Genomic DNA, 16,611 nt, shown 5'->3' with positions numbered 1-16,611 from the left:
GTGCAGCTGCAGTTCAGACACTCATTGGACCCTTCAGAACTTTGCTGCCTCCTGTTGCTTTGAAAACTGCCGTCTGAGTGCTGATTGTCAGAGTTCATTCACAGCTCGCACATGCTGATAACTGCCATTCACCATAACGTGACTGGCTTTTGTGTTTGCTCTTTGAGCTGGTCGAAATCAGTAACACCGTTAGCTGTGCACCATATATCAAACTTCTCAAATCAGACTGGGGCTCGTAACGCTTTGTAATTCTGATTTAGTCCTTTTTCATCCACTAGGGGGAAGCGCTATAGCTTATATAAAGGTTGGCTTATCCACGGTTTGACTTGAAGGGCGTTTAATGGGTTTCACACAAATAATAGTTTGATTTCCACTCTCCAGGAGCAAATCCAGCGACCTGTAATGGAAGTTAATGTGCAAGCAGTGATATACAGGTAAAGTCCGCGTGGAAATCCGACCCAATGGAAAGATGCATTTCTCTGGAAATAATTTAGAAATCCAGTAAGATCGCAGTGGATCCCGGCCTGTTTCACAGCCGCCCCCGAGCGCCAGCCTGCTTCTGCTATCAGCTGTGACAGAGGTGGGGGCCACAGGCTGCTGATTGACATGTCAACTTTCATATCAGGTTATGGACACGTGGACACGATTTAGTTTATTGGGAGAGAAATGCATTCAAGTCTGCAGGAATTAGAGTTGTAATGGGAGACAGTATCAACAAATCCAATGGCAGCATTCTCGGGTTAAAGGGACAACGTCTGCCATTTTGGAAATGCAGTTCTCTTCCAGGAAAGGCAGTATTCTGCAGGCCCACTTGTTTTATGAATGCTGAAGCCAGACTGCTCATTCACAAAGGGCTTCCGAATGGAGCAGAAACAGTATGTTTAAAGGACCAATCCCAAGCACTGCAAACCATAAAGGTATAGACACCCTACGAAAAAGGGGGGCGGACTGAAGAATTAGCTGACGTTCATAATTAGTATCAAACCTCCATTCAATAATGACATGTCAGTGACACCTGTCAGATGTCACATGTGGCCTAATTGTGTAACATTTAGAAAAAAAGGCCGCAAATGAAAGGGCTTGAATTGCTGTTTAAAATTAAAAGTGCTCATTTATTGGGCAAAATGTATTTGCTGTGTACGTGCATTCGGTGCAGACTGGGGATGCGTGGTCGGATGGGCAGGGTAATGATATCCAATAAGTTACACGGCTTTTCTTTCCAAGAAGAGCACTCGTGTGGCATTTCAGTCGCGTATTGGCATAAGCGGGCGGCGTGGGTGCAGGACGGGCGGCGGTGCGAAGCTGCTCGCCACACAGAGACACCCGGACGATGCCTCCCTTCCAGGCGATAAAAAGGCAGCGGGGAGCCGTGTGAGCGCCTTGTGTCTCTGCGCCGATCGGAGCTTTACGCGCCGGATCCCGGCAGACAGCGACGCTGTGGCTGGACTGCGCCTCGCTGAAGCCGCTCCAAAGCCATGTAGCGATCGGCTCCTGGCGCATGCTTTCCGATATATATTCATATATTATACATATTATATAGGTCTATAAAAACACATTGCCTGACTGGCGTGATCGGTCGGAAGCGGCAACCGAGATCCAAGAATCCAGTCTCTTCGTGAAAGTTTCCAGAGATAGTTAACAAGGACATTGCCGCAAACGGAAAGAAGGGATCGAATCGCTGAGAGTAAAGGCGAGTGGACTATGGCAGCGGAGCTGAAGCCGCGACTGTGCGTTATTAAAAAGGCGGACTCTGGGTATGGCTTCCATCTGCATGGAGAGAAGGGCAGAAGCGGCCAGTACATCCGCAAAGTGGAGCCAGCGTCGCCCGCCGACATAGCCGGGCTGCGCACCGGGGACCGGGTGCTGGAGGTGAACGGCGACAATGTGGAGAAGGAGACGCACTACCAGGTGGGTCGCGGCGCCTCCCGAAGCTCCGTCCGAGGCTGCTGTCCCGGGGCATCGACCCAGTAACGGGAATGACCGTGCGGCTCATGTAACCGTACAGGATGCGCAGAAACTGGTATTAGTGGTGCGATCTGTACGGGGCAGACATGGGACCGTAACACTTCATATGCCTTTGTCAAGTTTGTTATTAGGTGTTGATCTAAAATAATAGCTTTTTCCTTTCTTGCAAGTCACTCTTTGCGTTTGCCATTTAATGTTGTCTTTTAGAGAAAATTGTTCTCATAGACTTAAACCCCACGGTGATGGGGAGGCCATCTGTACGCTGTAAACATGTTTTTCCGTGTCTGTTTATCATTATTTGGTTTAACTATTTGGAGATTTCCCGCTGTTAACTAAAAGGCAATAAAACGCCGTGTGAATTTTTATTTCACTTGTTTGTTTGTTTGTTATATTCCTTCTGCCCAGCACCATTAGCCGACAGCTAAAAAGTGATCTCCTGAACCAACACAATGTACTTTTCTAGCCTGCCGACCTTGTCACCTGTACAGTAAGAAGTAATCGATCTCCTTTAGAACCTTAAAGTGCTACCCAGCTTTATATATAACGCCATTATTATGTATGTTCTTAGAATAATGTATTTCCTAAGTATTTTCTCTACAGCGACTCACACTTTTATATTAATGGTTGTACTTTATTTTTTTGCTAGAGCATTTCATGTACGCTGTCCGTATCTCTCCAAACAGCATGTCGTCCTAGTCAGGCTTATCGGAGTCCGTGCAGATTCCACCTGTTTCCTAAGGCAGCCCAAAAACATGTAATAAGGTGTTTCTAGAAGCTCCATAGCGTGTGTGTGTGTGTGTGTGTGTGTGTGTGTGTGTGCGTGTGGATTATGTTAATATTACACTGTGGGAACCAAATGTCCCCCACAATGTGATAAAAACCTGTTATTTTGACGTTGTGGGGACCATTTTTCAGGTCCCCACAAAGATCCGTGAATGCAACCAAAAACTAGAAATGCAGAAAGTCTCCTATATTGTTTGGTTACTTACGGTTAAGGTTATGGCTGGGTGGGGATTAGGGTTCGGGTTAGGGTTATGGTTATGGCTGGGTAGGGGTTAGGGTTCGGGTTAGGGTTAAGGTTATGGCTGGGTGGGGGTTAGGGTTCGGGTTAGGGTTATGGCTGGGTAGGGGTTAAGGCCGTTATGTTGGGATTAGAGTTTTCCCCATAGAAATTAATGGATAGTCCCCACAAAGATATAATTACAAACCTGTGTGTGTCTGTGTGTAGGTATGTATGTGTATGTATGTATATGTGTGTGTGTTTGCGTGTAGGTATGTGTGTGTATGTATAAGTGTGTGTGTATATTTGTGTGTGTTTGTGTGTGTGTATGTACATGTGTGTTTGCATGTATGTATGTGTGTGTGTATGTATATGTGTGTGTTTTGTGTGTATGTGTGTGTGTGTGTGTGTGTGTGTGTGTGTGTGTGTGTGTGTGTGTGTTTGTGTGTGTGTGTGTGTGTTTGTGTGTGTGTGTGTCCTGCCATGGACTGACCTCCTTGTCAGTCTTGTGACTTCCTGGGGTCATTTGGACCCTATACTGGATAAGCAGTTATAGAAGGTGGACAGATCTGGGTAAGATTGCCCAGCCCTGTATTAGACTGTATCCTCTCTGCGTATGAGTCATACCCTCTTAGGGGTCTGATTTACAGGCCTGCTGTGTGTCAGTCTCCTGCCCATGCCTCTCCAACCCGCCGCTTCTTGCCCAGGTGGTCCAGCGGATCCGAGCGGTGCCACACGAGACCCGGCTGTTGGTGGTGGACAATGCCACCGACGAGCACCTGCGGCGCCTGCAGCTGCCATACACCGCCGAGCCCACCGCCCCATCAGCGCCCCGTGAGGCAGAAAACGGGCGCATTTCCACACAGCCGGCCCCCTCTGCCGACGCCCCTCCCAAGCCTATCGATCAGCCGCTCTCCCTCAGCACCAAAAAGGTAGGCCTGGTTCCAACGAACCCCACCCAGACCTGGGGTTAAGGGCATTTACCAAATTAGCATCCAAGACGCCCCTGTGGGCATCGAATGCCTTCCGGGGGCTTCTCAGTGTTTCCCAGAGGATGTACCAGTTCGCCTTCAAGAACGGCTCGGGGTCCTCAGCAACCCTGCAGAACATTCCGGTGCCAGAATTTTGGACTCCATAGATGACAGACCCCTCCCTGCTGCCTGCTTTACATGCATGTCACTGAAATAACCCACAGCGATGAGAACGGCCGTCATGTAAAGACCCCGGTTACAGGACTGATTTGCTTGTCGACAAATTAACCAGCCCCTGATTATCAGGAATGCAGGTGACAAATTATAACTATGAAATGAGGACTTATGGGGGGGGGGGGGGGGCTAAAAGGGCCGGCAGGCAGCCATCCTGACTTGGGAGACATGTTAAGGTTGAAATTACAGCACGCCTGGAATTATGGGTATTTTTTTCCATCCATCTATCACTGCGCTGCACCCAGACCGTGACAGTGTGTTTGTGACCGCGAGGCTCCACCGTTCCCCGGCAGCAGCAGATTCCACAGAAAACTGCGTGTTTCCGATGAGGCAGATTTTTCCGCATCCATGTTCCACTCCAGCACCATTTCTGCATAACCACAGCAGATGAGTGGGGGCTGGGGTGGAAATGGGCAAGTGGAGGTGTTCTGCTTGTGCCAGGGGAGCACTGCATTACCCGCCAAGGGGTGCGGACGCGGACAACCCCTGCGGAGCGGCCCCCACCAAGCAAAGAACATTCCAGAGAGAGGTGGGGGCGGTGTGAGGTAGCCCGAGTAATGGAGAGACTCGAAACCGCGGGAGGTTGGAGCTCCAGCTGAAACTCCTGCTGGAAAAATATGGGGCTGTGAAGCTGAACTGGAGCGGCATGGGGAAGGTATTACGGCCGCATGACTCACCGGCCTGGTGACATGCAGGAGCACAGAGATCGTGTTTATTAGCAATGAGCAAAATAGGCTGAAAAAGAAGGTGGAACTGCCTGGAGAGAATGAGGAGTGGAGAGGGCCAGGAGAGGGGCATGGGGGGAGCAGAGCAGCTCAGCAAGCCCAAGACACGGGGGGGGGGGGGTCACGTATGTATTACACTGTGAGGACTAAAGGTTCCTACAATGTGATAAAAACCTGTTATTTTTACCTTGTCGGGAAACTCAACTTTTAGAAAAATCTGTGACTGCAATCAAAAAGCTAAAAATGTCAAAGGTCTCGTATTTTGTCTGGTTACTTATGGTTAAGGTCAGGGCTGGGCAGGGGTTAGGGTTCCTATTGTTGGGATCATGATTATGGCCATAGAAATTAATGGAGAGTGCCCACAAAGATATGAATACAAAAGTGTGGATGTGGGGGGGTGGCATGTTGTGGAGGGAATGCACACCGCTAAACATACATACACACGATCAGTGAGCGCGTGTCATCAAAACGTGAGTGAACATCTAGAGGGCACAAGAGATGGACTCCATTAGTGGTGCTTCCTGCTGGACATCGCTTAAGTCAGTTTCGTCATCTAAATAGAAACCTGTCAATCCTTGTGGAATCCAGGGAGACATGCGGATTGTGCATGTGCATGTGCATGTGCATGTGCAGTGCGAAAGTCTGCATTCCACATGATCATAAAATTACTGGAGTGGGTGGGCATTGATCCTGAGTGTGTTGTAGTGCATGTGATGGTGAATATGCTGGAGTGCGTGTGTATTGATCCTGAGTGTGCTGGAGTGCGTGTGCATTGATCCTGAGTGTGCTGGAGTGCGTGTGCATTGATCCTGAGTGTGCTGGAGTGCGTGTGCATTGATCCTGAGTGTGCTGGAGTGCGTGTGCATTGATCCTGAGTGTGCTGGAGTGCGTGTGCATTGATCCTGAGTGTGCTGGAGTGCGTATGCGGTGATCCTGAGTGTGCTGGAGTGCGTTGCATTGATCCTGAGTGTGCTGGAGTGCGTGTGCATTGATCCTGAGTGTGCTGGAGTGCGTGTGCATTGATCCTGAGTGTGCTGGAGTGCGTGTGCATTGATCCTGAGTGTGCTGGAGTGCATGTGCATTGATCCTGAGTGTGCTGGAGTGCGTGTGCATTGATCCTGAGTGTGCTGGAGTGCGTGTGCATTGATCCTGAGTGTGCTGGAGTGCGTGTGCATTGATCCTGAGTGTGCTGGAGTGCGTGTGCATTGATCCTGAGTGTGCTGGAGTGCGTGTGCATTGATCCTGAGTGTGCTGGAGTGCGTGTGCATTGATCCTGAGTGTGCTGGAGTGCGTGTGCATTGATCCTGAGTGTGCTGGAGTGCGTGTGCATTGATCCTGAGTGTGCTGGAGTGCGTGTGCATTGATCCTGAGTGTGCTGGAGTGCGTGTGCATTGATCCTGAGTGTGCTGGAGTGCGTGTGCATTGATCCTGAGTGTGCTGGAGTGCGTGTGCATTGATCCTGAGTGTGCTGGAGTGCGTGTGCATTGATCCTGAGTGTGCTATACATAATACCAAAGAACATTCTGAAAGTCCTGTGCATGACTGCAGCTCTGATCAAGGCCATTACGTGTTCTGAGCCGTGTGACGCCTTCATTTGAGTGATATTAACAGGTCCTCCTTTTCTTTTTCTTTTCTGGATGCGATATAATTTATGAGGAAATAATTAGATGGACAAACAAGCAGCAGAAAGGGAAACCAGCTGGAGCCTGTAGTGTTGCCTGTGGATGATGGACTCGCTCAGGCTGCTCCAGCTAAAGAGCCAGGCGATTGAGACCAAAGAGGGAAAATCCTCGTGGGCCGCAGGGTTACGTAAGGCGCCTGATGGAAGAACGGCAGAAATCACCGGAGGCGACCGCATCCGCCCAGGAGCGCCTGATTCCTGTGGCGTATTTTTAGTCTAATGAAAGGGGCTCTGGAACCGCATGTGTGACTTCCCATGATGCAGTTCTGCTGTCGGCAGCAAAAGTGGAGGAGAGCCTCCCCAAGTCGGCGAGGAGAAGAAGCTGTTAAGCTGAACACCCCCAACGGGCATCTTTAATTTGCATAACCGCAGAAGCGCATGAAACATGTTCATCTTGCTTGCTTACAGATCCCCCCCGACCCCCCCCCCCCCCCCCATTCCCGGAGGAGGTATTACTCACCAGATATCCGGGAGCTTGTTAGGTTCTGCTTGTTCCCATCACGGCCTGAGTGGAGCCCCTTACGGCCTGAGTGGAGCCCCTTACGGCCTGACTCGCCTGCCCCTTATTGACAGGGCACTGTCACCCGCCCCGCCCCCACAGGTGACCTGCACCTTGGCTGGCCTTCTCCAGATAAATAGCTACAGCCTCCTTTCTCACGTGAGCATGGGAAGGAGAGTGACCTCCATGCCAACATCTAGGGAGGCACCATGTATGGTCAGGGTCCAGGGAGGTGGAGGAGGAGAGGGTGGAACCCGGCTCACCAGACTGGTGGGCATGGCTTCCCCGTCGAGCTACGTTCGGACGTGCTACACGAGGCCCAAGCAGCGCGCGGTTAAGGTGCCTCCAGTCCCCGGCTGTATCTCCCTGCCATGGCGGTGCCTTCAAAGTCCATCTTGCTATAACATAAACCCGAGTTCTGCTCATTCTGAACTGGCTGCACAGGCCGTTAGCTCAGAAGGCTAATCCTCTTACCTGTTAAGTCGCCCTCATTATGTGGACAAGGGTTAGATTCCCTGGGGGTGGGGGGCACTCCTGAGACCAGCACCTAATAGATCTAATCCCACAGGTCCGGATACAGCGTGTGCTCTCTTCCATTGGAAACCCTCCTTCCACTTTGAACCCTAATGCTGTTAATGTCATTCAGGCTGCACTCATTCAGGAGCGAATAGGAAACTTGATCAGCACGTTTTTTACCAAACAGGAATTAAATGCCAGTCATGTGCTGCATCGAGCCCTTTGAAGACCACCTATGAAGAGAAGCTCCCTTCGGGGTAGGCCTGACCCCGGCTGGAGGTGCTGGGCCAGCTGGGCTGCAGTCACCCAGGCAGAGGAGCCCTGGAGTCGGGCAGCTCGCACTTCCAGCTCGGCCATCCTTCTGTTGCCGGTTAGCGCCACGGAGTGACTAGAGACTGTTTCACCAGTAACGCAGCACCAGAGCGGAAGGTGGGAGAATGCATCAGCGCTGCGGGGGCAGTGCTAACGCTGGCAGTGGTGCGGGCGGGTGCGGGGGAGGCCGCTTCCACACCCTCCTAACGCGCACCAACCCCACCCCCCCGTATGATTAAAATAGAGAGGGGGCTGTAATTATTTAGTTCCTGTGTTCACTTATAACATAAGAATCAGCACTGAGTGGGAGAACATTCTGGATACATGTGGTCTATGTGTTTTCCTCTTCGCATAGCAATGTTCCCACAGCCCACTTCATGTTTGTGCGTGTGAAGTGCAGCTGCCTGGTGGCCTGAAGCTGGCCGGGTAGTGGGCGGAGCCTTGGGAGTCACAGCTTGTGCAAACAGTCCCCATTGGCCAGTGAGGGTGTGCTGTGGGGTCACACACATCCGGCAAGGACATTCGCTGACATGCATTTCCCCTGGAGCCCTTGTGGGAATCGACGTCCTCGCGGGATGATTTTTTTCTCAGGGCAATGAAGATTCCCAGGGTGCTTAGTTACCGACCCACTCAGGGTGCCAGTTATGCTCCCATCCCCCTCCCCAAAAGCACTGATGGAAACTGGACTTCAATGCTGCTGGCAGCGTGAACCAAATGCCCGGGGTAAAGCAGGAACAGTAACAGTGCTGATTGGTAAACTCCAGCCTTCTGGGGACAGGTGTCGCCTCCCACTTGGAAAGTTCTGTACTGCACTGCTGCTTCGCATTTTGGGGGCTGTTGGTGCCTCAGGCCTCACCATTCTTGCAAGCCAGTTTTCCACACAACCCACGCAGACAACCCACGATTCCCTGCCCCCCATCGCCAGATGGGATGGGTTCCATCCGATTGTCGTACCTGCTGAAGATCGACACCAGTTCCCAGCCCTTTGTCATATCTGCTGAAGATCGGCACCAGTTCCCAGCCCTTTGTCATATCTGCTGAAGATCGGCACCAGTTCCCAGCCCTTTGTCATATCTGCTGAAGATCGGCACCAGTTCCCGGCCCTTTGTCATACCTGCTGAAGATCGGCACCAGTTCCCAGCCCTTTGTCATATCTGCTGAAGATCGGCACCAGTTCCCAGCCCTTTGTCATATCTGCTGAAGATCGGCACCAGTTCCCAGCCCTTTGTCATATCTGCTGAAGATCGGCACCAGTTCCCAGCCCTTTGTCATACCTGCTGAAGATCGGCACCAGTTCCCAGCCCTTTGTCATATCTGCTGAAGATCGGCACCAGTTCCCAGCCCTTTGTCATATCTGCTGAAGATCGGCACCAGTTCCCAGCCCTTTGTCATATCTGCTGAAGATCGGCACCAGTTCCCAGCCCTTAGTCATATCTGCTGAAGATCGGCACCAGTTCCCGGCCCTTAGTCATATCTGCTGAAGATCGGCACCAGTTCCCGGCCCTTTGTCATATCTGCTGAAGATCGGCACCAGTTCCCGGCCCTTTGTCATATCTGCTGAAGATCGGCACCAGTTCCCGGCCCTTTGTCATATCTGCTGAAGATCGGCACCAGTTCCCGGCCCTTTGTCATACCTGCTGAAGATCGACACCAGTTCCCAGCCCTTAGTCATATCTGCTGAAGATCGGCACCAGTTCCCAGCCCTTAGTCATATCTGCTGAAGATCGGCACCAGTTCCCAGCCCTTTGTCATATCTGCTGAAGATCGGCACCAGTTCCCAGCCCTTTGTCATATCTGCTGAAGATCGGCACCAGTTCCCAGCCCTTTGTCATACCTGCTGAAGATCGGCACCAGTTCCCAGCCCTTAGTCATATCTGCTGAAGATCGGCACCAGTTCCCAGCCCTTAGTCATATCTGCTGAAGATCGGCACCAGTTCCCGGCCCTTAGTCATATCTGCTGAAGATCGGCACCAGTTCCCAGCCCTTAGTCATATCTGCTGAAGATCGGCACCAGTTCCCGGCCCTTAGTCATATCTGCTGAAGATCGGCACCAGTTCCCAGCCCTTTGTCATATCTGCTGAAGATCGGCACCAGTTCCCAGCCCTTTGTCATATCTGCTGAAGATCGGCACCAGTTCCCAGCCCTTTGTCATATCTGCTGAAGATCGGCACCAGTTCCCAGCCCTTTGTCATATCTGCTGAAGATCGGCACCAGTTCCCAGCCCTTAGTCATATCTGCTGAAGATCGGCACCAGTTCCCAGCCCTTTGTCATATCTGCTGAAAATCGGCACCAGTTGCCAGCCCTTTGTCATATCTGCTGAAGATCGGCACCAGTTCCCAGCCCTTTGTCATATCTGCTGAAGATCGGCACCAGTTGCCAGCCCTTTGTCATATCTGCTGAAGATCGGCACCAGTTCCCAGCCCTTAGTCATACCTGCTGAAGATCGACACCAGTTCCCAGCCCTTAGTCATATCTGCTGAAGATCGGCACCAGTTGCCAGCCCTTTGTCATATCTGCTGAAGATCGGCACCAGTTCCCAGCCCTTAGTCATACCTGCTGAAGATCGACACCAGTTCCCAGCCCTTAGTCATATCTGCTGAAGATCGACACCAGTTCCCAGCCCTTTGTCATATCTGCTGAAGATCGGCACCAGTTCCCAGCCCTTTGTCATATCTGCTGAAGATCGGCACCAGTTCCCAGCCCTTTGTCATATCTGCTGAAGATCGGCACCAGTTCCCAGCCCTTTGTCATATCTGCTGAAGATCGGCACCAGTTCCCGGCCCTTTGTCATATCTGCTGAAGATCGGCACCAGTTCCCGGCCCTTTGTCATATCTGCTGAAGATCGGCACCAGTTCCCAGCCCTTAGTCATATCTGCTGAAGATCGGCACCAGTTCCCGGCCCTTAGTCATATCTGCTGAAGATCGGCACCAGTTCCCAGCCCTTTGTCATATCTGCTGAAGATCGGCACCAGTTCCCAGCCCTTTGTCATATCTGCTGAAGATCGGCACCAGTTCCCAGCCCTTTGTCATATCTGCTGAAGATCGGCACCAGTTCCCAGCCCTTTGTCATATCTGCTGAAGATCGGCACCAGTTCCCAGCCCTTAGTCATATCTGCTGAAGATCGGCACCAGTTCCCAGCCCTTTGTCATATCTGCTGAAGATCGGCACCAGTTGCCAGCCCTTTGTCATATCTGCTGAAGATCGGCACCAGTTCCCAGCCCTTTGTCATATCTGCTGAAGATCGGCACCAGTTGCCAGCCCTTTGTCATATCTGCTGAAGATCGGCACCAGTTCCCAGCCCTTAGTCATACCTGCTGAAGATCGACACCAGTTCCCAGCCCTTAGTCATATCTGCTGAAGATCGGCACCAGTTGCCAGCCCTTTGTCATATCTGCTGAAGATCGGCACCAGTTCCCAGCCCTTAGTCATACCTGCTGAAGATCGACACCAGTTCCCAGCCCTTAGTCATATCTGCTGAAGATCGACACCAGTTCCCAGCCCTTTGTCATATCTGCTGAAGATCGGCACCAGTTCCCAGCCCTTTGTCATATCTGCTGAAGATCGGCACCAGTTCCCAGCCCTTTGTCATATCTGCTGAAGATCGGCACCAGTTTCCAGCCCTTTGTCATATCTGCTGAAGATCGGCACCAGTTGCCGTAAGCCGTGCAAACCTTTGTAATTCATTCAGCTAGCATTGCTTCCTACCCCCCGCACTTCCAGTAATACCGTGCTAGTATTACCGTCACGGGCTGTGACTGCAGCTCCCATCACTGCGTCGTCTCATTTACGCGAAGCCCTCAGCAGTCCCAGAGGCTCCCTCAGGTCTCCCACCCATTGAATGGGCTAGGGCAGTACCCCGGGCCCCAGATAGAAGGGCTGCCGGCAGTGTACAGGGAGCCCTGCAGAGCACTGATAAGGGACTGGTCTGATGATCTTCACATGACAGGCTCCACAACAACGGGCAGGAGAGAGGAGTGGTGAAATTTACCGTACAATCGCAACCAGTAGTTTATATTTAGGTTCTTCATTGATGCTTTTGTCCAAATCAAACAGCTTCCTGTGTTACTGAAGCAGTTCATGTTACATATCTGGGACCACATGATAGCATCTCGTAAAACCTGGTGGAGCATAAATATGTTCTTTGGGAATTTCTGAATTTTTTAACGCACTTTAATATGTGTCTTATAAGGTGTTCAGGAAACACTCCATACCTCCTACAGACCCATGTTCAGATCTGTCCTCAACTCATGAGGATGATGGACATGAGAACATTAAGGCATGTGTATGATGGCGGTGAAGACGGCAAAGGTCACCACTCTCTTGGATTTAACCAGTAATATATGTATTACATGTCTGTTTCTGTAGTGGAGTACATGATCAGGTCCTTAAAGGTAAATATCTGTGTAATGGAGTTCATGATCAGGTCCTTAAAGGTAAATATCTGTGTAATGGAGTACATGATCAGGTTCTTTAGGCTCATTGTCTCGGTGACAGAGTTCATGATCAGGTCCTTGAAGGTAAATGTCTGTGTAATGGAGTTCAGGATCAGGACCTTTAGGCTCATTGTCTCGGTGACAGAGTTCATGATCAGGTCCTTGAAGGTAAATATCTGTGTAATGGAGTTCATGATCAGGTCCTTTAGGCTCATTGTCTCGGTGACAGAGTTCATGATCAGGTCCTTGAAGGTAAATGTCTGTGTAATGGAGTTCAGGATCAGGACCTTTAGGCTCATTGTCTCGGTGACAGAGTTCATGATCAGGTCCTTAAAGGTAAATATCTGTGTAATGGAGTTCATGATCAGGTCCTGAAAGGTAAATATCTGTGTAATGGAGTTCAGGATCAGGACCTTTAGGCTCATTGTTTCGGTGACAGAGTTTATGATCAGGTCCTTGAAGGTCATTGTCCCTATAGGCACTTTCACATCGAAGTTCTGTTACCTGGTTCCTGACTACAGGTTCCTCGGCCACGGACTTTTGAAGCTCCTGGTCACATTCTCGTGTTGTTTTCACACACACAACAGGACTGGGACCTTTCTGCTAAACAAGCATGGGTGAGCGCAAAACTCACAAGTTTGGAGAGTGAACAAGTTGTTTTGTTTAGTTATTTGTTGGTTATTATTTAGTTATTGGAGAGGAACAATTGGGATTAAAATGGGATACGACCTTTAATTTGCATATTATTAGGACAGCCAGTGGGGTGACATAGTGGTGCAGTGGTTTGCAGTGTCTCCTCGCAGCTCTAGGACCTGGGGTGACCCCACCAGGGTTCCATGTATGCGGAGTTTGCATGTTCTCATTCTGGGGTTTCCTCTGCTCTGGTTTCCCACCACAGTCCAAAGAAAGACTAACTGAAGTTGCTAGGTTTCCCATAGGTGTACATGCACGTGTGTGTGAGTGTGCCCTGCGATGGGTTGGTGCCCCATTGAGGGCTGTTCCCGGTTTGCACTCGTAGCCTCTGGGACAGGCTCCAGACCCCCTGTGACCCTGAACAGGGGATGTAGCTTCAGGAAATAGATGGGTATTACAAGCAGCCACCTGTTTGTATTTCATTATTAAATCTGCTTGGCAGATCAATATTTCTCTTTCACAGAATAATAAACAATATAACCTTATCCCACGAATAAGTGCTGGGTAGTTTCTCCACCAGCACCAGTGATATGAGACAAAAGTATAATAATTAATACTTTATTGATTGAAATTATCTTTACATCTCCTCAACTTGCTCTTTGTGGAGTAAGTTGACTGCAAAGGGCTGCTACCTGTAGTAGCGCCCAGGGAGCTGGGGGTTAAGGGCTCAAGGACCCACAGACGTGCTGAGGCTGGGTTCGAACCTGCGACCTTCTGATTACAAGGACACAGGCTTAGCCCACTGAGCCACACGCTGCCCCCATATATATTAAATATCCAATAAGATGGAGAGACATGCAAAAAAATATTCATGAAATGTTATTGAGGGATAAAAATAATTCCATCTGTTCAATAATTCCATCTGCTCACACGGATGCCATATATATGGACCATTATATCTTCTTTCTCTGCCCTTCTACGGAACTTCCAAGTTAGCACTGGTGCTTGGGATCAACCAATCATCAAGCTATCCCCAGTCATTCGCGTTCAATTGAAAAGTAAAGAGTCAGGAGCAGGGACTAATAAATTGCTCTGCAACAACTTCCAAGGAACTTGGAAGCTCCTGTGTTGTGAAAATGACAAAAGTTCCTGGTTCTGGCAAAAGGGTCTGGTTCCTGAAAAAAGTTCTTGTGGTGTGAAAGCACCCTATGGTGGAATTCATGAACAGGTCCTTGAAGGTCATTGTCTCTCTGGTGCATTTCAAGAGCAGATTCTTTAGTTAACAGACGTTTTGTGTGGTAATTCCTCTAGATAGCGCCTCCATGCCGGCTGCTCAGTGGCCCTCCTTTGCGAAGCTGCGCCTCTCCTGAATCAATAGCATAAGACAGGGAGTGGCCGTCCTTCCTGCCGCTGTGCACATATCCTCACACACTGCCGCCACAGGCCAGTCGCTCCGTCTTCCTCACTGCGGCCGCTTGTCCTCCAAGGCTTCTTGAGAACTGCAGCTCCGCCCCCCCCCCCACTGGAAGAGCGGCAGACATGCTCGCAGATCAGCAGCTGCAGGTAAGGCTGATCTTGGCCTCGCCTCGCCAGGCCTCACCTCGCGGTGATTTCAGCAGAAAGGGCTCAGGTGACGATTTTCCATGCCACTTTGTTTGTCGAAGATTAGAACGACTCCGAATTGCTCTGTATTTTGTCATCCGTGTGACTGATGATGGCTCTGCATCCAGAATGGGGACATTTCCCCGGAAGGTCAACAAATTATAAATCGGTTAATCGTGGAGGTTCTGTGGAGGGGGCGGCCGGCTGACTCGTAATGGCCTTTGGTGACTCTGATAGACTCTCCCCCCACACTGACCTGTGACAGGGGGAGCCATTTGTACTGCTTAAGGACTGGAGTAATTCTGGCTTAATTGCCTTTTATTTTTTCTGCACACAGCCAGGAACAAACGATGCTCTCCTTGCCGCACTGCCACGTCGCATCCGCTGTAATGTTTTATCAAACGGCATAACAACAGTGTTGCATAACGCATTTGGTGACACTATCATGTTTCTTCATGTGCATTTTGCTACAGTTGTATACTTTTAAGTCTCCGCACTGGGAAGGGGGGGCGTTCCTTAGACAGAGGGCAGGCTGCGCCCCAGAGCACATGCTGCAGTGTGTCTGTGCCTTTTTCCCTGTTCTGTGCTCTTCATTGGTCCAGCACCTCATCCCCTGCCCTTCCTCAATCTGACACATCCCTCTCTCCTGCCCTTCCTTGCCCCAGCACCTCCTCCCCTGTTCTGCCTCGATCTGGCATCTCCTCTCTTGTTCTTCCTCAGTCTGGCACCTCCTCCTCTGCTCTTCCTCCTTGCCTGAGGTACCACTTTGGCTCCTTCTGAAGCAGCTCTGTCTGTTGGACTGCTCATATCACCAGGATTCTGCCTTCAGCCCTTATCTATGGGAGAGCACCATTCAAATGCGATTAAGTATGAGTCTGTTATTAATCCAGTGGGGCAGTTTGGGCCACACCTACCCAGTACAGTGAAAAATCCACCTGTGAAGGTTCATCTCAAGCTCCTTCTTCATACTTTGAGCTGGATTAGCCCTATATGCCTGGCCCAGTAGTAACCTGCATTGTGTGACCTCTGCAGGCTCTCGATTTTTCTTGAACTAAGAACATAAGAAATTTGCAAACGAGAGGAGGCCATTCGGCCCATCAAGCACATTTGGGGAAAACTTAACTAATATCTTGTTAAAGTTGTTAAAGTCTTATCTAGCTCTGATTTAAAGGAACCCAGGGTTTTAGCTTGTGCTACACCAGCAGGAAGACTATTCCATACTCTAACTACATGCTGTGTAAAGAAGTGCTTCCTCAAATTCGTTTTACAATGTTCTTCTGCTAATTTCCACTTATGGCCACGAGTTCTAGTATTTAAACTAATATTGAAATAGCCATTTGGCTGAACAGCGTCCAGCCTCATGTCAGCAGTTCTGAATTTATGTTCCAGTTTTTCTGAGACTGAGACCCCCTCAGTTGGCGCAGTGGTTGTCTGTGCCCCTCTGCCATGTGGGAGTCATGACAGATTGGAGCTAAACATGGCTCTGTATGACTAATGGGTACAGGGGTGGTTCCAGTATGTTGCCAGTTCCAAACCAATTTGACCAAGTAGTGAATAATAGTGACTCACAGAGAATTCACACGGATGCCGTGCCTCTTTTTCAAGCGTGACCTCCCCATCCCCCATTACGGACCCCCCATTGTTTGTGCTCTTTTTGTATGGATCCACTCCCAGGAGGCCCCCCTTCCTCTTTATTCCTCACCCCGCCCTCACAGCCCTGTCTGCCCAGGGGTTCGATTCAGCATCATTTCCCACTGACTGATCCCAGGAAACACTGTCCTGCCTGAAAAAAGGAAACACTGTGATCTTACAACGAAACAAGTCAGGAAACGGGGGCCGGGGGTCAGACACTCCCATCAAAGCAGCTTTACGCTGCCAGCCATCCCGGCCAAAAGTGGCCCTTAAAAGTGGTCTAGTTAGGGGAGAAACTGAAAGGAAACTAGCGATGGGTTACTCTTACTGCTCCATGATGGTAGCTCCGTAGAGCTCGTCAGCGCCCCCCAACCAGCACTTCATGTCGATCTGGCACCTCCTCTC

General features: G+C 50.3%; 1 protein-coding gene and 1 long non-coding RNA gene across 4 annotated transcripts in view; both read left to right on the top strand.

Annotated features, from left to right (window-relative positions):
- The first annotated feature begins 671 nt into the window (after positions 1-671).
- Positions 672-16,611, top strand: part of LOC125742974 (Na(+)/H(+) exchange regulatory cofactor NHE-RF2) — a 29,444-nt gene continuing 13,504 nt past the window's right edge. Inside the window, exons 1-2 of the mRNA XM_049015510.1 lie at positions 672-1,908; positions 3,673-3,897. Coding sequence (XP_048871467.1) covers positions 1,702-1,908; positions 3,673-3,897 — 432 coding nt within the window. The 5' untranslated portion in view covers positions 672-1,701. The remainder of the gene's footprint in view (positions 1,909-3,672; positions 3,898-16,611) is intronic.
- Positions 12,233-13,292, top strand: LOC125742976 (uncharacterized). Of its 3 annotated transcripts, none has more exons than XR_007398245.1 (3): positions 12,233-12,371; positions 12,540-12,591; positions 12,802-13,292. It is a non-coding gene; the product is annotated as an uncharacterized LOC125742976 (long non-coding RNA). The 3 variants fall into 3 exon arrangements; XR_007398246.1 differs by lacking the exon at positions 12,802-13,292 and adding an exon at positions 12,718-12,742; XR_007398247.1 differs by lacking the exon at positions 12,802-13,292 and adding an exon at positions 12,666-12,696 and having other exon boundaries at positions 12,284-12,371; positions 12,498-12,581.

This window comes from Brienomyrus brachyistius, chromosome 5 (assembly GCF_023856365.1).
Source record: "Brienomyrus brachyistius isolate T26 chromosome 5, BBRACH_0.4, whole genome shotgun sequence".
Taxonomy (NCBI): domain Eukaryota; kingdom Metazoa; phylum Chordata; class Actinopteri; order Osteoglossiformes; family Mormyridae; genus Brienomyrus; species Brienomyrus brachyistius.
Note: the sequence above shows the minus strand (reverse complement) of the source record. Positions and strands in the feature narration are given on the sequence as shown.